At 39.7% G+C, this 25,306-nt stretch overlaps 1 protein-coding gene across 1 annotated transcript in view; it reads right to left on the reverse strand.

Moving 5' to 3' along the window:
* Window positions 1-22,717, reverse strand: part of NSD1 (nuclear receptor binding SET domain protein 1) — a 78,281-nt gene extending 55,564 nt beyond the window's left edge. Inside the window, exon 1 of the mRNA XM_058171756.1 lies at window positions 21,241-22,717. Coding sequence (XP_058027739.1) covers window positions 21,241-22,119 — 879 coding nt within the window. The 5' untranslated portion in view covers window positions 22,120-22,717. The remainder of the gene's footprint in view (window positions 1-21,240) is intronic.
* Window positions 22,718-25,306: the final 2,589 nt, after the last annotated feature.

Genomic DNA, 25,306 nt, shown 5'->3' on the forward strand with positions numbered 1-25,306 from the left:
CTGCCTCATTTCCCTCCCTCGGCTTATACTCGAGTCCCCAGTTTACCCCAGTTTTTTGGGGTAAAATTGGGGACCTCGGCTTATACTCGGATCGGCTTATATTCGAGTATATACGGTATCTATTGTGTTTTAAAATTCATAATGCATAATTTAATATAAGGTTCTTGAAATGTGCAATGCAATCTCAATAAGCAATGATGTATCTACAAATATCTCTTTTGGGATTCAATAGGCTCTAAGTTCCACTCATTTTTAAAAGATTCTTTTAATTAAAAAAGTGATTAGGAATCTGGCATGACACAATGCAGAAACAGAGAATAGTCCAGCTTTATTTTTACAATTATTTCCAAGAATACCCCCAGGATATATAAAGCTACTTGTAGGCATTCTTACAACTTGTAGGCATTCATACAACTACAGCGGGCAATGGCTAAAAGGCAGGATGAGAATTGGGGAGATCCAGATCAAGTAATAGAAATAGCCATAGAAATTCACAGGATGAGTTTTGGTGACTTCGGAGCAATTGCCCTTTCACAACACAGCCCCATAGGGATTGTTAGAGTTATAAAGTGAGTTATAAAATGAGATGGGATATAAACCTATCAAGTAAATAAATAATGCAAGGGAATGTAAGGAATGCGTAGTAAATAGTTCAACATTGAGAGTGGATTAAGATAATGATGTGTGACATTCCCTTGAAAAAATATAAGGAACTCTTGTGATGATATTAAAGATATGTTGACTAGGGTGTGCATGTAGGTTTAGTTTAATATAATATTAGGAAAATGCAGCAATACAGATCTACAACATACTACTACATACTGCAACACAGGTAATCCTTGACTTACAACCACAATTGATCCCAAAATTTCTGTTGCTAAGTGAGATATTTGTTAAGTGAGTTTTGCCCCATTTTATGACCTTTCTTGCCAGAGTTGTTAAGTGAATCACTGCAATTGTTAAGTTAGTAACATAGTTTCTAAGTGAATCTAGCTTCCCCATGGACTTTGCTTGTCAGAAGGTTGCAAAAGGGGATCACATGGCCTAAGTAAGTAAGACCAGAAAAAGAATTATAATGAATAATGCCCTTCATCCATGCAGGAATATGGACAGGTATTATTTATCAAGAAGCATAGGTGGGAGTGGAATGTTACAAATACACCAGATAGCTGAAGAAGAAAAAAGGGCTTTGGAATAATATCTGAAGGACAAAGAAGACGCACTGAAGCTACTATCTCATGAAGTCTTAACTGAGAATTGGAGAGACCAAACTGGTATACAAGAAAGACAGAACAAAATAGAAAAGAGACACAGCAATGCAAAGTATTTCATGGCCAGTACACTAAGAAAATTGGAGGCAAAGCAGATAATAACAAGAATAACAACGGCTAGGAGCAGGAAAATTGAAGAAAATGCAGAGGAGCCAATTCTGGCTGCACAAGACCAAGCCTTAAGAACAAATGCAGGCAAAGCCAAAATAGAGAAGATAGCCACAGATAGCAAATGCCACCTCTGCAAAGAAGCTGAAGAAACAATGGACCAGCTAGTTAGATTCTATAAGATCACACAGACAATGGCATGACAAAGTACCAACAATGCTGCACTGGAGTATCTGCAAGAATCACCATTTATCAAGAACCAGAACCACAAAGTAGAGAAAATAAAAGAAAATGAAGAAGCTAAAGTGTTCTTGGACTTTAGAATTCAAACAGATAAGCACACTGCCATGTTAACATCCCAGAATTAATAACAGTGAAGAAACACACAAAAAAAGTCTGGATGGCGGATGCTACAGTAACTGAAAACAGCGAAATAGAAGAGAAACCGTTGGAAAAATAACAAAAAATAAATAGAGGTAAAACAACTCTATTGGGAAAAAAAGCAAAGAAAGTACCAAATAGTAATAGGCACCTTGGGTGCAATCCCAAAACAACTGCAGCACCACTGATCACCAAGTGAGAAAATCACAATCAAAAGTAAGCTTTACTTCAAACAGCTTATATCCTGAGATGATACCTTTAACATCATGAACCAGCATTTGACTATCAGAGGCCGTTGGGAAGAACTCAATAGGTGGTAAAAATGCCAAATCCAGTCTAAACGTCGGGCTAAACATATGACCAACAATAATAATAATATATTAAATTCAAATGCTGCGCAACTCTCAGCAACTCTGATCATTTTAAACATTTAAGTTAAGTACATTTAAGTTAAGAAAACTACACAGAAAAAGGTACAGTTGCAGAGATAATAAACCCAAATGGAAAAAAAGAAGGGAGTCTTCAGTCACACCCACTAAAAGTCTGGTTTTAAAGAGCCAGGTTTTTTGGCGTCCTTTGAAACAGCAGTAGGGTGGAAGCTATTCAAATCTTGGGGAAAACCTCATTCCAGAGGTCTGGCATTATCAGGAAGGCATGCTTCTAGAGTCCTGATAGACTGCATTGTTTAATGAAAGGAAGTTGGGAGTGTGCCAACCCTGCCAGATCAGATCAGCCGGGTAGATCCTATGGGAGGCAAGTGATCCTTCCAGTAATCAAGCCCTGTGCCATGTAGGTTTTTAAAAGTAGCAACCAGCACTTTGAATTGTTTACTTGGAAACAAACTGGCAACCAATGCAGTTCCTGAAGCAGAAGTATTATATGGGCATACCGAGGCATAATCAGCACTGCCTATCATTGCATTCTGGGTTCCAGTTAGAGAGACCTCAAAGTGATGATAAAAGATAAAAAGGATAGAAAGTTTTGGAGAAATATAGATAGTAGAGCCAGAATAAATAAGATTTAGCTATACTTCCATTTTTAAATTCTAATGTCAGTGTTTAATCTAATGTTTTAATTTCTTTTGTTCACTATTTCTCACTTATTTTTTATGCATGGCTTATCCCAAAAAGGAACACTATGATAAATGTATATGCATCTAACAACATAAATCATGAAGAATAACTACATCAGTTTATTATCTAATAAACAAATATTTATGATTAACAGAGCCAGTGGAGCAGCCATTCTTGAATAAACTATCTTTTATTACAAAGTCAAATTTTATGACTTGATCCACAATACGCTTTCAGAATTCTCAGGGGCCACAAGCCAAAAACCTGGCCATTTCCTCTCAGTATTTTGTGAATCAGGTCACTATGACTTGTACTTTATGTTGAGTTGTGGCTTGTTTTAATCTTAGCTTGAAAATATAATGGTCATATAATGGCTTAGTGAGACATCTAAGCCCAGCCATTCTGTCAAGTAGAAAAATTAGAACTCATATCCCTCATAGAAATTACTTATATTCAGGTAGCTAAATTATAGGTAAAGGAGAAGAAGGTTTCTTCTTTAACAGTTGTGTAGAGGAAATTTCAGAAGATTACATTTGCAAAGAATAACTGAAGCCCAAACTTCTTTTATATCTGCTCATCCTATTCTAATATGAAGATCATGTGAGTATTGAGCTGCAATTCTAATTCTATTGGCTAAGGGTAAACAAAGCTAAGAGTAAACAATGAATTTTAATGGAGCTAATTCTGAGTCAACATTACTGCACACTCATTTCTTTTCTAATCTTGTAGAGGACAAAGCATACTATCTCCAAAGATACAAATTGCTTGGGATTCAGAAATTATGGCTAATTCTCACTGGCCAACAATTCTTACCATTTTTGCTTGCTAAATGATTATGATGGCTGAGGAGTTGAAACCCAGCATACCATTGGAAATAGCTGACAAATAGCTACAGTTTGGAATATTTAATAGAATTTCTTTACATAACAGTTCGTCAACCAATTGAATTATAGTACTTGAGTTTTAATTAGAAATACAAACAATTCAAAACAGGTGTTCCTACCTAAATAGCTAGCCTCAAGTGGAAGCTTATGCAAAATATCTACCCATTATTTTCCTTTTAAAATCATAAATATAGCTTTTCACAGAGGAAAAAAACCTTTATCAATTTTAACATTTCTTAGAGATTGCAAAAACCACTAAGTAAGAAATTACACTAATCCAAAAGATCGCATTTCACTGACCATTTCCTCTGGTTTGTTCTACTGAATACAAATAGTCCTTGTTCACCAACTGTTTGGAGTTACTTTGAAAAAGTAACTTCACAACCGATCTTTGCATTTATGACCTTCACAGGTCTGTAAAGCAAAGGAAAGCTGAAGTAAGATCATAGGCACAGTTGCTGTTTCATTTAGTGACTTCTTTGTTTAATGACCAAGATACAGGTCCCAATGGTAGTAGCTAAACATCTACCCGCAACACAAAACAATTGGTTAAAGGTCCTTCTCTTATCTCTATATCTTTTGAATGATTAACTCTGTTGTTACCTCTTTTATTCACAACAGGGGATGAGAGTCTATTACTGTAATTATTTTGGATTTGTAAAAATGTAGGATTATCCCCTATCTTAATTTTCATCATACTTGAACTACTATGTTATCCATTGCTTCTTGATGACCTTAACTGCCTATAAATACTTCCAGATCCTATTTCAAATCTTGACAGAGAACTGTACACTTAATTTCCAATTAGTCACCTTCTTGATTGCTTATCTGTTGTTTCCTCTCCGACATTTTTTAGTTCTCCCAAGTTGGCTAGAGGCATCAAATGCCAAGAAAACCTGAGTGGGAGCAGTTAAACAATGTGTACCAATAGGCTTGCTTCTTCATATGAAATTATAGTTCTTGTAAATTTGGATTTACCATAGGAGAATAGTTTTCTCTATGCTTTCCCAAGCTAAATGTTACTTGGAATTTTACAACAGTTATTATATAGAACAGGAGCCCCAAATCCTCAGTCCATGGACTGGCACTGTTCCATGTCATGCCAGAAACTGGTCCGTCCAAATAAGCAAAGCCCCATTTGCGGGGTGCAGGCAGCAAAGAAAACCACATCCCCTTTGGTCCGTGGAAAAACCTGTCCAAGGAACTGGTCCCTGGTGCCCAAAAGGTTGAGGGCCAATGATATTGGACATAAATATGACTATAATTGCTAAGCCAAGATTGAAAATATATTAATTATGACCTCACCTCAAATTCCAGAGCAAATGAACCACATAAATAACATAATACACAGCAAACTTCCTTGGTTAGATGCAATTTTTGAACAGAATCTAACTATGCAAACCTCTATAAATAATTTGCTGATCTCCACATCCATCTATAAACAAGAACATTCTTCTGCAGCATATTTATGTAATTTGTGGCCTCAGAAGACTTAAAGACATATTGTAAAAAAGTTTATGGAATTCATTCAGCTGATAACCAATTAAAGTTCTACTATTTACAGGGTAACCTTCTAATAAGCCTGAAACAAGTTATATTAAAGAATATAGATACAATCACTAATTTTTCAAGAAGAAATTTTAGCTACACTTCAAATGATAGTCTAAAAAACTGGAAATAAGTTGAAGAATGTAGGGACAAACCTTATTTCTTTCCCTAGGCATGAGAAATAAATTTGGAAACACTGGAAAGGCTCAGAAAATCCTTTTCCTTTTCCTACTTCTCTTTTCAAATAACTTTCCTCCCATCAAGATTTTTCATCTCTCTGAACATAAAAGAAATAAAAAGGATAATGCGCATGTGCTTGAGTTTGTAAGTTAAATGTGGGTGTATTATATTTATTTTGTTATTATTATAAGTGGTGGATTTATCTATTTTGGATAAAAATTAAAAGCAAGAAAGGATAATTTAAATTCTTTTTTTATATAAAATGTCTTATAGATGGTATTTGGAAATTAAGTTGGGGTGTATTTGTTTTAATTTGTAAGTAAAATGTGGGAGATATATTTTATTGACATTATTTTATTAATGGTGGATTTAGTTACTTTGGATAAAAATTGATGTTGGGTTTAAAGTGCTGGGGGGGAAATTAAATTAAAAATTAAAATAGAAAGGGAGTTGCTTAAGGTTAAAATGTTAAAATGGTCATAAAATATTTGGTAGTTTATTGTGATGGAAATAGGGGGGGTGAAATAATGTCAGTGTAATATTGGAATATGGACTATATGTTTGTTATCAAAGACTGAAAGTTAAAAATATTGAACTTGTTGGAAACTTCAATGTACCAGACTGAAAACCTACAAGAAAATATAGAATAGAATAGAATAGAATTTTTATTGGCCAAGTGTGATTGGACACACAAGGAATTTGTCTTGGTGCATATGCTCTCAGTGTACATAAAAGAAAAGATACGTTCATCAAGGTACAACATTTACAACACAATTGATGATCAATATATCAATGTAAATCATAAGGATTGCCAGCAACAAGTTATAGTCATACAGTCATAAGTGGAAAGAGATTGGTGATGGGAACTATGAAACGATTAATAGTAGTGCAGATTCAGTAAATAGTCTGACAGTGTTGAGGGAATTATTTGTTTAGCAGAGTGATGGCCTTCGGGAAAAAACTGTTCTTGTGTCTAGTTGTTCTGGTGTGCAGTGCTCTATAGCGTCGTTTTGAGGGTAGGAGTTGAAACAGTTTATGTCCAGGATCCGAGGGATCTGCAAATATTTTCACGGCCCTCTTCTTGATTCGTGCAGTATACAGGTCCTCAATGGAAGGCAGGTTGGTAGCAATTATTTTTTCTGCAGTTCTAATTATCCTCTGAAGTCTGTGTTTTCTTGTTGGGTTGCAGGACCGAACCAGACAGTTATAGAGGTGCAAATGACAGACTCAATAATTCCTCTGTAGAATTGGATCAGCAGCTCCTTGGGCAGTTTGAGCTTACTGAGTTGGCAGAAAGAACATTCTTTGTTGTCCTTTTTAATGATGTTTTGATGTTAGCTGTCCATTTGAGATCTTGCGATATGATAGAACCCAGAAATTTGAAGGTTTCTACTGTTGATACTGTGTTGTCAAGTATTGTGAGAGGTGGAAGTATGGAAGGGTTTTTCCTAAAGTCTACCACCATTTCTACGGTTTTGAGTGTGTTCAGTTCCAGATTGTTTTGGTTGCACCACAAGGCTAATCGTTCGACCTCTCGTCTATATGCGGATTCGTCATTGTCTCGAATGAGACCAATCACTGTTGTGTCATCTGCGAACTTCAGTAGCTTAACAGATGGATCATTGGAGATGCAGTCATTGGTATACAGAGAGAAGAGAAGTGGGGAGAGCACACAGCCTTGGGGGGTCCCTGTGCTAATTGTACAGGTATTTGATGTGATCTTGCTTAGCTTCACCTGCTGCTTCCTGTTTGTTAGGAAGCTTGTGATCCACTTACAAGTCTGTTCCGGTACCTGTAGCTGGTTTAGCTTAGTTAGAAGAATGTCTGGAATGATGGTATTGAATGCTGAACTAAAGTCTACAAAAAGGACCCTTGCATAGGTCTTTGGAGACTCAAGATGTTGTAGGATGTAGTGCAGAGCCATATTAACAGCATCATCTGTTGATCTATTTGCTCGGTATGCAAATTGCAAGGGGTCTAACAGCGGATCCGTGATGGTTTTCAGGTAGGAAAGCACTAGCCTTTCAAAGGTTTTCATGACTACAGATGTTAAAGCAACTGGTCTGTAGTCATTCAGTTCCTTGATGGTGGGCTTCTTCGGCACTGGGATGATGGTAGAGCGTTTGAAGCAAGAAGGAACATAACACATCTCTAGTGATTTATTGAAAATATGGGTGAAGATGGGGGCCAATTGGTCAGCACAGACTTTTAAGCAAGAAGAAGTTATCTTGTCTGGGCCTGGAGCTTTTCCTGGCTTTTGTCTGTGAAATAGGTCCTGCACTATACCAGAATGAGGAAGATGGACTGACTATATTCAGAACAATTATTGGATGAAGAACATCAAATATTTTATGAATGAACATTTCCTTCTTTTTTGTTTCTTTTTATGGAGAAGGAGAGTTGAGGTTTTAGGGGAGGGATGGGTATTCTAGTTTATGATTGTTAGATCTTATACCTTGTATTCTGCTCTGGGAAGTCTGGGGGTGGGGTGGGGGGAGGGGGTGATGGTGGGTGGGGGGAGTGGTGGGGAATGTAATGGGGGGAAATTTTCTTGTAAAACTTTTTCAATTAAAAAAAAAGATTTTCATCTCAAAAACATCATACTCTGAAATATAATAAGAATTTATCACCTTTTCTGAAGTGGAAATATACACATCTGAAATTATTTTGCACTATGGAAACTACTGGTGTCTCCCATTGTATGGAAGAATGCACTCCTCATACATACTTGCATTCAAGAAAAGGATATTCAAGGTTCAACTACGATTTTAAAAGGTGAATTGTAATAATTTGTATAAATATAATAGTCCTTTGATAGCACAGAAAAGTATTCAAAAAAATCCAAATTTTCAATGTATTGTATCATTATATTACTATTGGTAAATGCTTCTTAATGACAGTTCCTCACAATATTTTTCTTTCTCTCTCTCTCTTGTTCTTCTATCTTCTTTATGAAGAAAAGCAAGCCAACCGATGTCAAAAATTCATAGACCAAATTCTCTTTACATAAATAATGAGCAATCAATATTCCATTAAAGAAATGCAGTTTTAGGATAATGAGAAGTTGGGGGGGGAAATTCTTTTTAAACTAAATTATTTTTAAACATCAGTATTTAACTGCATACAAATTGTCAAAAGAGAGCATTAAGGTTCACTATAACTCAGCACCAATCACATCAGAATCCTAGTGTGTAAATTCCTCCTAAAAAACTGGTTGCAGAACCTCCAACTTAGGACTCCAAAACAGTGGCCTAAGAAACTTCAAAGTGCATCTCTAGGCCAGCCATATGTGGGTCATTGCTGGCTGTGCCACTGAAATAATCTGAGCATACTGGACTTTTGTTCTACAAATTGTATAGCAGATAGGTAATGAGGATGTCTCCTTCCTCTGTGGAAAGATGCCACATAGCCATGTCACCTACAGAGTCCCCAGCTGGAGGTAATGGACAACGTGAACAAAAAATCTGGTGATGCATCTGCTACTGAGGGTTTCAAGACAAGAAGTTCTTTCCATTCGGATTGAGCCAGTTTGGATTCCAGTAACCATTATCAATGAGCATTGTATAAATCATGTTTTTTTTTCATAGCATTTTGAACAAAGCATTTCTTCAAGTGTCTAAATGATCAGAGTTTCCCAACAATTTGGTACAGCTGCTGTGAAGACCTTCCACTGGCAAGTAGATATATTTCTGCATGCATAGGCTCTTCTAACAGGGCTAATGGGGAAACAAAGCAGCTGCAAATAATCCTGATGGAAATGCCTTCTATCTTGCAAAATCCATGGATGTATGACCTTCACAACAGCATCAACTTTTTGGAGGACACATCTGCTGTATCTCTTGTGGAACCAATTCTTCACTATGAGTTACTGAATTGTCTAAAATGAATTTCCTTCAAAAGAATGCATCCTAACCCATTCTTTATGGATGTAGCAGAAAGACATATTTCAGTTGGAACAGAGATCCCCAACCCCCTGGGCTGCAGACTGGTACCAATCTGAGGCCTATTGGGAACCGTATTGCACAAGTAATGGTCAAACACGTGAAGGTTCATTTGTGCATGCGTAGGAACTAGGTTGTGCATACAAAACTATCCCCTCCCCTCCCGCTGCCACCGCCACTGCTGCTGCCGGTCCATGAAGCCAGAAAGATTGGGGTCAGAATACTGTCCCCTTGTCTTGAACATTAAGATTCTGCAGAAGTTTCAAAAGGATTTGAAAGGTTTCTGCTGTTTACCTAGAGAATGTCCACAGAAGTATAGGAAGTGGGTTTTCTGAACATGATTTCATTATTTAAACTATATCTATCCCACTTCCCATCAAAGGCCAATATTTAATATACTGGATATGGGTTTTTTGACGATGTTTATGCAATATTTATTGTTTGAATTGAATTTAAAAGGTGCTTAATGATGGTGAAACCATTTCAAATCCCCGATATCTACAGACCTTATTGCAGAAGCCATCATCCAAAATGTAATTCCCTAGAGCAATTACATCACAGTTGAGAATTAGCTATATATATTCCTGAATTTAATACACACACACTACCCTACAAGCTCCATTATATATTCAACTTACAAACAATTATTCTCATCAACACATTTGAAAATATATTCACTTAAAAATCAACATATGTACCAGTCTAGTGTTTTTGGAATTCTCCTGTACTAAATAAAAAACTAGATAAATTTTGACATTAATACAAGATTAAAATATGCACATGGCAGAAAATAACAAATCAAGCCTAAAAAACCCCTTTTTAAAATAATCCACCTATCCATAAGCTATAATTATTGCACATGTCCAATAAGTGCCTTTTCATAATGCACTTTAAACTGGTTTTCAGCTCTGCTGAGCTTATTGAAAGTACCAGAATAATTCATGTTTGCATAAATTAACACTGTGTGTGTTATCTACAGGGAATATTATTTCTGCAGCTTTCTCTTTTTTTCTCATTAACTGATTTCTTACTCATTAGAAAGGAGAGGAAATATTACACTCTGTAGTCCCCTATTGAACTGATTTGGCATTCATTGGTCACAATGGCACCCCCTTCTGGGTTATATTTATTAATGTGGCTGAAAGGATTTTAATTGTGTTTTTTAAAAATGGGTATTTGGCCACAGTTCCTTCTGCAATAGTAGCACTTCTATAGTGTTTAAAATTGTTCAGATATTAACTCTATAGATTGGACCAGGATCATTTTTAACCAGCTTTTAATTCAGTGGGCAATTTTGTTAGCAAGCTGGAAAAAAACAAGGGCTTCGTAGGGTTTTGGATTAACTTAGAGCCTGTGTGGCTCTGAAAAGGTTTTTTACAGATTAGAGAACTCATCTGGACAATGAAAGAGATGGCACTGGGCTCAGTCCTGAAAGGGATGACTGGCAAAGATGGCTCTTCCTTTTTTTGCTAGGAGGAATACTCCAAGAGGAACACTGCTTCATCCAACCAAGCTTCTTGACTTTCATCCCCATATCCTATAAACCTCAAACCTACCCATTTGACAGGCAAAGTGCTGACATTAGCTCGATCTCTCTTCTGAACCTGCATACTACCCTCCCTATTATTTTGCTCTAAGAAGCAAGGCTAAGTTGTAGTCACTTGAATAATTCATAAAGATATCTTCCAAACTTAAATTCTGTTACTTGATATTTTCAAGGCTATGGAAATAAAAGGGGTCCAAACAGTGAAGAGATAGTTCATCCTAAAGAAATATATAATTCTCTTATAATCTAGATGTCACTGGTGATAAAAATTCAACTCATACTGCTAACAAACGTTCTTTGAGAAAACAGTTAATAATACTGAAGAAAGTATGAGCAAAGTGCATATGGACACATTTCTGTGCATGTACAGAGGTTGAGAACTAGATATGGGAAACAAAAACTCCAGATGACCATTAGATTGTAGTAAAAAAAAGGTCTAAACCAGAGGTGTCAAATTCCTGGAGTCATGGTGACGTCACCTGATGTATGGGCCTTTTCCCCCTTCACTAAACCGTGCATGGCCATCGTCAGTGCGTGACCGAGAGTTTGACAGCCCTGATCTAAACCATTCTTGTCATCTGATGGTCATCTAGATCAGGGGTCTCCAACCTTGGCAACTTTAAGACTTCTTTGCTGACTCTAGGCAGCTGTATTTTTATAGGAACTCTGGCTTGCATTAAATTCATGTTAATTTGATTTACATTATGAGCAACTCTGTTATTTCAAAAGTTCAAAGAAGTCAAACCAATTTTAATCTAATCTGGACTATTTTCTTCATTGTCTCATTTGCTAGACCTTGGGGATCAGCATTATAAAAGTCAAGAATGGTATGACATTGTCTTGCCAAAGGATATTTTGTCTCAAACCCCCAATGGCTTTGCTTCATTGTTTAAAATTTATGGAATTTTATTTACCTAGAAAATATATTTTAATTTTATTTTCCTATAACAACATGGTTCAGACATAGTACGACGTGAAAATGCTGTATTTTGTTGTATGGAGTACCACACTTAATTTTTGAGTGGAATGTTGGGAGGCCAGAATGAGCAAGGGAAGAAAAAACTACAACTGATTTAAGGTTAAACTAAATTACAATAAAATTAAAACACTGTATAAAATATGTTCCTTTATAAAAGAAAAACTACATGTTACCATATTTGCGCAACACATTGTTTCTAAAGAGCAAAGAATTTAAGATTTTGGGCTAACTCATAATTAAATTTAAACAACACAAAAGAGAAAACAGGAAATGGAAAACTTGTTTCAATCATTAATAATATAGTAACGTAGTAATGGTTTGTGGTTCTCCTTTTATAAATTTGGGACCTTTCTTTTTTCAATTCCATTCATTATTTAACATGCCTACTAGTGATTCTAATTCCAAGCTCAATCTAACAATAAATTTAGCAGGAGTTCCCACCCCCATAATGATGTTTAAAAAGCTATAGGCACAATAAAAGTTCTTCTCACTGCAGAGAAAAAAGTTAGCATTCAGTACTAACAAAACGGAATATAAAATATTTTATATAATTATTACTCCCCTAGTTGCCACAGTGCTATGCAAGATGACATAGCTACATATAGGGATTCAAAAATTAACTGTGCAGCACCTGGTTTAGAATCTATATATTAGCCCAATTAATTACATTAGCCCAGGGGTGAAATGCTCCCGGTTCAGACCGGATCACCCGATCCAGTAGCGATGGCGGTGGGTCGTTCGGAGAACCGGTAGCAAAAATCCCTGCCCCTCCCCCGCCCAGCATTTTTTCAATATACATACAGTTTAGTTAGCAGCCATACAGAAGTGAGTGCCTTCTGTCTTCTTCCAGGGTATTTTTTTTCAATGTCCTAATCTAGCCTAAAACCCTAAAATTTCCTGTGGTCTACCGTTCAAGTACTGACTAGGGCTGATACTACCTGGTTTCCAAAAGCAGTGAAAAGCAACCTTTTGTCTTCAAATTAATCCATTCATTCTGGCCTTAATAACAGAAGAAAAAATTCAATTAATTTAGTCATTTAGTGTACATATGCAATTAGTTATTCTTCTGGGCTAGAATTTTTCTCAGTGGAGATTTCAATACTAATAGGAAACAATAGAAAAAATATATATATGTTCCAGGTCACTAAGAGATGTTACTAGTTTTTGTTCCCCATAGTTTTAGAAAGCTTGCAACAATGTAAAATGTATTACAAGAAAAAAGAAGTCTGAGGAAGAGAACATTAAATATTTGTTCTTATTTTGGAAAAAAAAATAGAAATATACATTAAACACATTTTCTATATTAGGAACAATTACTACAATTAGCTATCCTTTAGTTCAGTGCTATATGTTATTTTAAAGTTATCAAATGGGGGGGGGGGTTGCAACCCTACACAAGCCAGAAACAAAGCAGAAAGTCATCTTAGTATACCAGACTTTAAATCTACAGGTAGTCCTCGACTTACAAGCATTTACTTAATGACGAGAGTTACAATGGACCTCCCTCAATTTACTTACAATCATTTTTGGAATTATGACAGCTATACACAACCTGCGGGTCATGTGATCGCATTTTGGACACTTGTCACTCAGCTTCCTTTTACAGGCATTGCAGTGTCTCACAGTTACATGACTGCATTTTGTAATGTTTTCTGCCAGTTTCCTGCACTTACTTCCACTTTCCAGCAAAAAATATCCATTGGGGAAAATGCATTGTTTTAAACATTGCCACGTTCAAGAGTGGGGTATAAAATTAGAATCATCAGAATTGGATAAAATTCTACTAAGTACAGAGGGAAAGGCCATGAAAAATAATATTATTATCTATTAGAACAAGACATGCTTGAAGAACAAGTTACGGAGACTATGATAACCTGGAGCAAATGTTTTGGATACAGTATTGATTTGGATAATTGGCAGAATCTGTGGGGAAAAAATACTAAAATTACACTGGCGGCCTCTTATAAAGAAAACCTGTATAAAATGTTTTACAGGTGGCATCTCCCGCCCACAAGATTGGCAAGATTTAGCAAAAAACACTCTCCAATTTGTTGGAAGTGTGAGGCGGATTTAGGGTCATAGGGAGTGCCCAAGAGCAAAACGCTTTCGGCAGCAAACACAAGAGCTGGCTAGAAGAGATTCTAATGGTTAAAATAGAAGCCAGAATTTTTCTTACTGGGCATATTCTAATATGATAAAAATGTAACCTATTTAACATTGCATATACTAACCGCTGCAAAATTAGCATTTGCTCAAAAAAGGAAGTGTAAAGAAATACTCTAAGAAGTAGTAGTAATATGTAAAATTTATAATTGTGCAGAGATGAATAGACTCACTTTAGAACTCAAAGATAAAAGTGAGTCAATGTATTATGAAGTCTGAAGTAAATTTTATGATTGGTTAGACAAGAGGAAGAATGCCAAAACGAAGGGTAGCAATTGTCTGGAAATGCATTTGTCAATGTATATTGAATTTATGAGTGAAATATAGGTTTATTGGATATGTGTATAGCTGTTTAGGAAGTAATGCATTGTATGCTTGACATGTAATGAAGTAGGATGTATGTAAATTTGTATATAGATCGAGGAATATGCTACTTATTAATTAGAATTAGATGCAAATGTCAGAAACCAGAGATGTCAAGCATTGTCCATTGTTTTTGTTTTTAAAACCAATATAATATTTTGAAAAAAAATAAACATTGTCACGTTCGCTTACTGATGGTTGGGAGGAAAAAATCATAACCTCAAATCCAGTCATATGATATCTCAACTTATGACCGCAAAGACTTATGACTGTCATTCCTGTCACAATTACGGTAATAAATCAAGAACTATTAATGTTCAATCCAAGTTCAATTCACAAATCTAATCCATGTGTTAACCTGGCTGCACTCACCCACTGGGCTGAACCGTGTTCTCTGGAGGTTGGCCTGTTAAACAATGAACTATTACTTTCCGTAACTGCACAATTAAATCTGTCTTACACTAATTATAGATCCCATTTTAAGCACGAAGAAAATGATTATTTGGTACCTTTGAGTCCTAGTGACTACCTAGAAAGATTCCTGCAATTTTCTTGGCACAATCTTTCAGTCATGGTTTAGCATTGCTTGCTTCCTAGGACCAAAGAAAATGGCCCAAGATCACCCAGCTGGTTGAGGAGAGACTAGAAATTATGGTCTCCCAGTTTCTAGGCTGATGCTTCAACCACTCACTGAAAAAAATTATACTTTACTGAATGTTGTGTAGGAGCTAATTTATTGAAACATTGCTTATGTGAATATGAGAAAGGAAGCAATATTTCAGTACAGTATAACTTGAGGTCTGTCAGAAACAGTTTTATCTTAATAGTCACCATAATCTCCAAAGATATATATATATATATTCCAATTATTAAATGCCCTATGACCAAAAGTACTTTGCTTCCCCCACACAAAAAAACACCCCAAGAAATACCCTGTATTTTTCTGAATATAAACATTTGCCTACCTCTAGCAAACATTGTGTGTGTTGTAAGTTCATGGGCTTGTCCAAAAATTGTGCATGAATATATATTGTCCATATCATAGATGTTTTATGATAGTTATGTGAAGCAGAAGGCCATGCCTGCTATCAATACTTTTGTCTGGTTACTCTCAAATGAAGGTTTGTAGTAACCTATACCCGTGTCTTCTAATCAGCAACTAACTAGTTGAAATGATCCTCAGTTCAGTGCATCTAAAGTGATATTTTGATACAATCTTTAACTTTCTTAACTGACCCAACTACCACATTTCTTCTCATCCTCATTTAGCACAACTAGGAAAACATATTATTACTTACCGTATATACTCGAATATAAGCCGATCCGAGTATAAGCCGAGGTCCCCAATTTTACCCCAAAAAACTGGGGTAAACTGGGGACTCGAGTATAAGCCGAGGGTGGGAAATGAGGCAGCTACCGGTCGGGAAACCTCCTCCTCAGCCGAGAAGGCTGGCGGCTCCCGCCCGCCTCTCACTGCACCGCAGGGCTTCCCGCTAATGCAAAAGCCCGCCAAGTTTGCGCCATCCGGTATAATGTGAAAAAAAGAAGAAAAAAAAAACTCGAGTATAAGCCGTATATACTCGAGTATAAGCCGAGGGGACGTTTTTCAGCACAAAAAACGTGCTGAAAAACTCGGCTTATACTCGAGTATATACGGTACTTTAGCAAAAATTACTATTGACTTATAGAAAGGTCATTTACAGAACAAGACATAAGAAACAACATGCTTAATAATAGATGACTCACTTCACCTATTTTATGATTTTCTACAAAATTGTGATAAGCAAACTAAAAATAGCCACTGAAAATGGAGGAATTAAATATCTGCCTTATGAACTTAAAAAGCCATTTTACTTACTTCTGAACAGAAACACAATGAACAAAGTTGTTAAGCAGTTTGTATACAACCAAAAATTAGAGGGCTTCATGCATCTCATTTATGGAATAACAACTTAAATCAGGGATGTCAAACTCGTTTCAATGTGTCACCCACTGGCCACGCCTATACCTGTTTTAGCGAAGGGAAAAAAGTCACAATACATCATGTGATGGCGCCATGATGACATGAGTTTGATACCCATGATCTAAAGTATATGCGGAGAAGTAAAAGAAACTTTTGTCCGTTTTAGTATCCCCAGAAAACCCCATGACTCTTAAAACTAGGGAGGACTAGAAATGTTTCAGAATTGAAGATTTTGCTGCCACTGAAGCCTTGGGGGGACCAGAAACTGCCTCCCCCATTATTTTCAGCAGAAATCTCTGTGAAAGGAACATTCTGGATCAATCCCTAAATTCATTATGTTTTCCAGTCCTAGCCTGGATTGTTCTATCTGTCCTAAGGAGTACTGCTATAAAGATATATTGTTTTTCTCTGAAAACAATGAAGATAATCTCTCTGAAGGTTACACAGTATTATACAGTATCAAGCCCCCTAAGATACAAGTTACTAAGATACAAGTTTTCACAAACTTCCACAGGAAGAGCAAATCCTCCCAAAAACCTCTCCAGATACATTAGACTTAATTCTCAGCCTAATACCAGGCTGGCCGAGAATTATGGGAACCGAGATCCAACACATTTATTGGGAAAACCACCAGTGTGCCATAAAGTCAAGTTTAAATACTAACTCTCTTCTGTGACTCCAACATTTCCTAAGTCATAAAGATGAGAAAGGAGAGCTGCGTTATTGCAGCTTTGTTATTGCAATAACAAAAAGAAGCTGACTGCCCAAAGAGAGTCCTCCAGTAATGGGTGGAGGAGCTTCACTGGGGTTTGCTCTGTTTAATTTGGTCTTGGGGAACACGGCCAGTTTCTTCTCCTAATTCAGTGATGGTGAACCTTTTTGGCACCAAGTGCCCAAACCAGACTGCATGTGTATGACTGCATGTGCACTAATAACCCAAAGACCAGCTGGCCGGCATGCACATGCCTATTTTTTGGCCATTTTCTGGTGCTCCAGCACCCGCAAAACTAGAAGAGCAGCTGGTGATGGCGCACGTGTCCACAGAGAGGGCTCTGCAGGCCATCTCTGGCACATGTGTCCACAGGTTCTCCATCATGGTCCTAACTCTTTTTTAAAAAAATCATTCTTAAAAGGCTCTCAGGCCACTATAATACACCAGAATTTAGGACTGACACCTTTGGACAGCAAAGAGGCAGAGGATCCTTTTAATCCAACACATCAGGAAGGACCCCAGAGAAAAGACACTATCAAGGGAGCGTTTAGGAGGTAGATTTATTTCTCTCTGAGTGAAAACTCACTTTCACAGATGGGCAAACTACTTTATTATATACAGTCGATGAAGCAAAACTATTGCATCAGTGTTTCTTAAGGTTTGTGCTCTCTGGACCCTGTTCCCTTCTAAAATTTATGGATGATTCCCAAAAGAGCTTTTGTTTGTATCGGTTATTTTTATCTTTATTTATCATATTAAAAGTTAAAACTGACACGTTTGCCGTCACACTGCCACTTCTGGGATTTTTATTATTAATTTATCAAATTATCAAATTGCCCATCTCATTACCCATAAATTTTGATTAATTTATCAAATTTAGATACTGCCCATCTCACTACCCAAGTGACTCTGGGTGGTTTACAGATACAAACCACAAAACTATGTAAAAGAGACTTAACTGAAAACCTGAATGGAAAAAAAGCGGAAAATAAAATAAGAACAAAGTTTAAAAGGCAACTTAAAAGGCAGAAGGAATGCCTCAAACCACCAACCGATCTTAGGGTCACCTATGACTCTTCAATCCCCATGCCAGCTGGCAAATCCAGGTCTTTATATTCTTCTGGAAGGCCAAAGAAGCTGGGTACAACCTCACCTCTGGAGGCAAAATATTTTATAGGGCGATGGCAATGGCAGAGAAGGCTCTTTATCTAGGCCCTGCCAGTCAAAATTCTCTAACCAATCGGGCCGGTAACGTCTTCCCTGCCTGACCTGATACAATGGATTGATGAAATTGGGACAAGATGCTTCCTCAGATATTATTTTTCAAAATAAGCCAGCAAATTTTATTTTGCAGACCCTTAAGAGTGTTCTTAGGGGAACACTCAGGGGTCCTAGAATCACATTTTAAGAAACAGTTTACATTTTAATAAATAATATAAATAATAATGATTTAAAATAATTAAAGAGCTATTCCATTTTTCTATGACAACAAATATTTTGTAAATAATGCTGATTAATTTTGAACAACTAAAACTTAATGTGTGTGCTATTAATATATTTAGCATGAACCCACAAAATTAATTTTACCTGTCCATTATGTTTGTCAGAAGGTCTTATTAGTTATTGGTAGAGTACGTGGGGTAGAATGGAAACTATTTATTTTTAGAAAGCCCTTTATAATTTGAGTGGTAGTAAATACAGAAACAGATGCAGAAAAGATGACCTAAGTCAAATTTTTGCCTGGAGAAACCTGAGATGGGATCTCCCAGTGGCACAAGACTACAGATCCCCCCCGTTACAAGAACATGCCAGATCCCCATTTCTGGTATTAGATGACTGATTGATTGATAGATAAGATAGATGATAGATAGATATAGTTTTTCCTCCGAATAAAAATATTGCACATTTTTAAAGAGAAATAGAGAAAAATAATAGGAAAGAAAAAAGAAATGAAGTAGAAATGAAGGAAAAAGAAATAATAAAACAAGAAGTGGTTTTTAATCTACTTAGCAGTTATAAGAATATTTGTATTTTACCCTCTCTTACTAAGGAGGGATATATCAATGTTTCTTTCTTTCCATAACCTACCCTTTCCAATAATCAAGTCCATAAATCATCAAATTATTTTTTCTTTTTTGCAGCAAAAAATAATATCCACTATTATTCTACACAGAAAAGCAACAGTTCTACCTATGAGTTTACTACAAGGGATTCAGGTTTGAAGTACGGTAATAACGATCTTTAGTATCCCATTGAAACACTACAGGCCACATGCTTCTGCACTCACTTAAGCTCTATACAAGTGTAAAGTTCCTGTTTCCAGTTTATCACAGGCTATAAGTAGTCCTCACCTTATGACCATAACTGGAACTGGAAAAAATGTTGTTAAGCAGTGTGGTCATTAAGCAAAGCATCATGACTGCACTTAATTTTGTTGGTTAAATGATACATCACATGATTGTGATCTGTGACCTACCCTGCCAGATTCAATGTTACAGTTGAAGATAAAATAATTCTTATAGCAGCACTTGGTACAAATATACTGTTTGCATCCACACAAAAACTCATAAAAGCCTGGTTCGCATACAAGAAAACTCAAAAAAATCCCACCATATCATGTCCAAATTTAGAGGTGGTGTGTATATGTGTGTGTGTGTGTGTGTGTGTGTGTGCGTGTGTGTCTGTGCATCAGATAACTGTTCACAATCCTTTCCTCATTTACCTAGAAATAGGTTCCATTTAATTACATGGAATGTACTTCTGAATGGGCAAATGCAGAATTGTTCTATTACTCTTATATCACATTCTTTTTTCTATTTATTTACTGCCACAGCACAACCTTTACAAACCAACCACAATGAAAATTCTTAAGCCAATCCCTGTGTTTATTCTTTAATACTTCCACTCAGAGCAATGAATATAGGGCCACAGCAAAACATAATAATTTGCAAAATTACTCGTGAAAAGTAAACTTGATTCCAGATATTATCAGTATCATGGCTATCATTCCCAATCAACTCTAGCCCATGAACAGACCAACTTCTTATACCTATAAAAATGTAATCTTCAAACCTACAGTTTTAATTAAATCTTTCCAGTTTTACTAAAATAGGATATTTTTTCCTACTTCATGCATGTTATTTTATCCTGCTATATATGCATGGCTACCTGGCATGTGACACTTGTTGACATCACATGTACACTATACAATGTATAGTATACCACACAATGTCAGTTCGTTGTATCATATGTACATGCACTAAAAAAACAAAACTGACAGCAAGGGTCTGAAATGTGTTCATGTGCAAAAGAAATGCTCAAAATTACACTTATTTTTATATTTTTGTTATTAATCTTGCAGTGAGACCTTTATATGAAATAGTTCTACCAACCTTGCAAATCAAATCAGAAATGCAAGAATAACCTTTTAGTTTGTAGAACTGGTTTCCTTTTTCTTGATTTAAAGATAATCTACACTCAGAAATTATACAGAACTCTAGAAATTAGTTCTATGGACAAATGTTCTATCCAAAGAATATTTTGGCTTTAAAGAAGTTTTAAAATTCCAGATTTATACCAATAATTGAAACTGTAAGCAGGAAGAAGAAAATGTTGTAAATGAATTTTTTTTAAAAATAAATAAAGTAATATTTTTTTTAAATAATCGATAAAATATCACATCCCAATTCTGGCAAATGGTTGTCAATAAGAAGCAAGAAAAGGTGGAAATTCCTAAAGAAGAAAAAAAAAATAACAGATTCAATCCTGCTTCTGTAATAAGTTACTTTTCAATATACCAACTTTGATGATTATGTGCCAGGTAGAATAAGCTAAATTTGTATTATTAACTTTACTAAATCATTCCCATTTAAATTTTCATCTGAAACACATAAACAAATATAAGGAAAAATCTGCCCCACAACTTTCTTCAGCCTAATGTCTTCCAGATGAATTAAATTTTAGCATCCTAGTTCAGTTAGTTAATGGTTCTAAGAACAAGATTATCTGGAGGGCACCAGGTTGCAGAAGGCTGCCCCTAACTGAATGACCTTCCTCCCCTCTATTTGTGCTTCTCTAAAGCAGCAGGTGGCCACAGTAAAATAAATTTCCAGAAAACTTATTTGGTACCCCATGGCTGCTTACAGATGGTAATCCTGGAGTTGGTGGGTTTGCAGTAATTGAAGATTCAAGCCTTTCTATCAAGTTTTCTAAGGTGATGGGAGTCGGATTTGGATCTTCCTTTTCAGATACTTTCATGAGACTGAATTGGTTTTCTTTTCTCAGATCAGCATCTCCAGGTAAATAAGGCATTGAGGGTAGATCAGTTTTCTCAGTCCTGCTCCCTATAGCAGACTCTTGGTAAGAATTATTTTGTACATGCTCTGGAGAAGAAACCGGGGTTGATAAGAGGGCAGAAATGGTCTCATTGGGTCTAATTTCTAGACAGTCTCCTAGATGGAGGTCTGCCCTGTTTTCAGAGTTGGTTTCCTTACTGCAGGTGGCTGCAGCTCTATTTTCCATCCTCAAGTGAATTTCTTCCTCAGCTGTGATGAATGAGGCTTCTGAATCCACCTCCTTGTCTTCCTCGGATGAAGAGAAAGAGTCAAAATCCAGAATCCTGGCAGAATCCTGCAGAGGGTAGTCTCTGGAGCCATCTAACGACAACGACGAACTGCAAAGCTCCAGGGAGTCCCGGCTAGAGTCGTTCATTTCCAGCTCCTGCAAGGAATCAGAGCCATCTTTTGAGCCATTGAAATATTCAGCATTGCCCATGGAGGCCAAATCCTGCAGCCTGCGCAGTGGGATATAAGGGTCTTGGCCGAATGCAACCTCGGACGCTGCTGGAGGAACCCCCGCGGGGCCCCCATTAGGGAGCTCGGGGCTACCGCTCCGACCCTCCCCCACGTAGGGGCTGCTGTCCCCGTCCTCCTCCAGCGCGTCTAGCCCCAAGGGAGTGGCGAAAGAGAGCAGGCAGCCCCTCCTGCTGACTTCGCAGGCCTGATCCATTCTGTGAGGCGGGCATCAACCTGTGAAGTAAACACAGCAACAATGGGGTCAGCCAAGCCCTCCATGGCCTTGTTCTCCAAAATGGCAGCCATTCCTCCTCCTGCTCCTCCTCCTTTTCTCGGCAGCCGCTGCCGCGGCAGAGGCCCAACAGCCGCCTTCTGTTCTGGCCCGGAGGCCGCAGAACGTCTAACAAGCCGGGTGCGGGCTCCTTCCCCCGACTCTCCACTTCCAGCAACGTTGCCGCCTAATCGCCACAATCTGACGTTGCCTTCAAAACAAGGGCAGCATCCATCCTGCTGTTGCTTGCCGGGAGCACCGCAGAGCAGAGCAGGCCTGGCCTGGCCTTGCCGCACTCCCCCCCACCTCCCCGAAAGCTCCAGCTGCTACACAGTGAACGGTTTAGCAAGGGCTTCTGGACTTTTCATCCCTCCTCCTTTTCCTACCGCCCGGCTTCCCTACTAGGCCCGACAGAAGCTAGCAAGGATTTCCCCCCTCCCCTTTGCAAAGGCCCATCTGGAGTGGGCTGCAGCGCCCTTGCCATGTCCGGATGGAATTTGGCTGAAGAAAACGCTTGAAAGCCTTTTTGGAGAACGGGGAAGTCGTTCCTGAAATTTACCTGCCCCCTCCCTCAGTGCGGGGCCAAAACGAAGAGCCGATTTGGCTCCTCCAGCCCCCACCCGCTCCGACTCCAGCACAGCAGCCTGCCGGCCTCTTGCGCTTAGCTTGCTCGCTCGCTTGCTCTTTTCCGCTCAGGCGCGCCCCCGCTGCAGGCGCGCCCCCGCCGCCGCTACTGCTGTCCCCCCGTGCGCGCTCGCGCGCGCCCCCTGACTGACTCTTGGGGTTCAGCAGCTGCAAACGCGGCGCTGTCCAATCAGAGCGGGCGCGCCCGCTCCTGTCCCCTTTGGGCACCACACGGCCCTGTGTGCTTGTCGCTGCCCCCTAGTGCTCACTGCTGCAGCCCCTCCTGCCCCACCTCTTGCTCCTTCCACTGACTACCTCCTTAGCCTGCTCCCGAGGGTTGGTTGTGAGCGAGCAATTCTGCCCGGCCTAACCTCGGCCTCCCTCCCTTCCTACGGCACATGGCGCCGCAGCTCTCCTCTGCCCGCGCTGGACAAGCCCTGCCTTTCTCGCAGCCAGCGCCAGCACCCGTCCTTCCACGCAGCCTAAACAAGTCGTTTCGTACCAAGCCACCCCAGGCAGGGCGCCGCCTGCGAGGCCAGGCCTTTGCTAGCTCCCCCGCCAAGCGGTGCGGGAGAGAGCACGAGCGAGCAAAGATGGTGGCTGTTCAGCTCGTCCACCCACCCGCTGGGCAGCCGCCGCTTTCCTTGCCAGCCTGAAATGAGGGGAGGGGGGAGTCCTCCTGACGCCCCGTGACCACCAGCCAACCGGGCTTAGTGCCGTCCCGGGGTTCTCTCCGGTGCACGTGTTGCTGCCGAGTCTGAGCTGCCCTTCGCCACATCCATGGGGTTGACCAGGGCGCCTGGCCGACCTCTTAAACCTATTCCGCTGCAAGAGAGGGAGGGGGAGAGGAAAACAGGGTGGGCTTTCTGCCCCGGAGATTAGGAGCAGGACGTAGCCAGGCCGCCCCCATATTTGCGCCCAAACAATGAGGGAAATTGAGCAGGTCAACTTGTTCCCTCTTCGCGGCCAACAATGGGGTGGCGAGCGAAGAAAAGCTTCGTCGCTAGTCTTTTCTCTCCCCCCCCGCCCCACCTCCTTCGCCGATTAAGGGAGGGGAGCCGTCTCTCCTTAAATAAATGGCTGGGCTGTGGCGAGAGATCTGGCTGCCTTTTGGCCCCCGCCAAATTTTAAAGGGGGCCAGATTCTATTCTTCCGCACCAGAGAGACCAGAGCAGGGCCACACGGCCCCAGAGAACCGTGGGGTGGCAGAGGTAGACGAGGCTAGGATCTCCTCTACAGAACGAAACCAGGCCGCTCCCCAAACCCTCAAAGGGGGGGGGAAGATCCACTCCCCAGCCAATGGCTTGCCCAGCAGTGAGGTTGGGTGCTGTCCTTCTTCCTCCCTACAGATTGGAGGAAGCTTCTCCCGCCTGACTTGGGGAGAGAAGCCCCCTCTACCGCTGCGGGCTCTGAAGGGGCCACCCCCGCTGCGGCAGCTGGTCTCCAGGGCCAGCGAGAACGTCGCGTGCCTGTTGCTTTCGGCAGCGCTGCTTCGTCTTTATGTGGAGCAAGGGCGGCCGGGGAACCTCGCCGGGGACCAACCGCAGCGTAGCCACCACCGCCGAATCCCCAACTCCGGCGGGAGGTGGTGCGGTGCAGACCCCGAACGACGGCCCAGAGTTACCCAGGCTCCGGCTTCTCGGCTCCTTCGCAGCCGCTTCAGCTCCTTGACATCGGTCAAGGGCGGCGGGCCTTGACTGTGTGGGTCTCCCTTCCCGTTTCCGCGTGCAGCTCCGGCTTCGCCTGGGAGCAGAATGCAGTCGCCCCCGCCCGGCACCCCCCCCCCCCACCGACTCTGTACAGCAGCCATTGGAGTTGCGAGCCAAACCTTCCCAGGGCACTCGCACTCAACGCATACACACTCTTGGCAGCCCCCGTGCGGTTCCCAAGCCCCTCCAGACGGGCTGAAGCGGGACGGGTGGATTGGCTCGTTCGGTCTACCTGAAATCCTCGCCGGCGAATCTCGTCCGCGGGCAGCAAGCAGACTTGCTGAAGAGGGAACCGGGACCTCCGGTTTCTTATTAATCCTGATTTGTATTTGATACGTTTATTTATATATTTAAATGGAATCAGCTTCAGCGAAATTCTCCTCCCTTGCTGAGGGTGAGCAGGCAGAAGCAAGCCCTAGTCAAGCAAAGAGGGAGGTGGTTGTGTCCAAGGCCATCTCCCAGCCTCCTGCTCTTTGCTGGCTTGAAAGAGCTTGCTTGCTCTTAGTGCTAGTTTTCCAGAGGAGAAACTCTTGTGGGGGGGAGTTGCCATTCAAGGATAGGCTGGCATGGGGAAATGGGGTATACCTACAGTGGACTAACTTGCTACCTTCTGACGTCTTGGATCGGGCTTTTTAAAATGTCTACACTAAAAGCGAAGCACAGCGCAGATTGCACAGATTTAATTTTGCCACTGACAATTTGAACAAGCCTGGGCAAATCACACAAAAAAACTTTTATTCTGAAACTACATCTCAGATGGAACTTGTGCATGGAACCTTGGCACAAATAAAAGTTCT

This window comes from Ahaetulla prasina, chromosome 2 (genome assembly GCF_028640845.1).
Source record: "Ahaetulla prasina isolate Xishuangbanna chromosome 2, ASM2864084v1, whole genome shotgun sequence".
Classification (NCBI taxonomy): domain Eukaryota; kingdom Metazoa; phylum Chordata; class Lepidosauria; order Squamata; family Colubridae; genus Ahaetulla; species Ahaetulla prasina.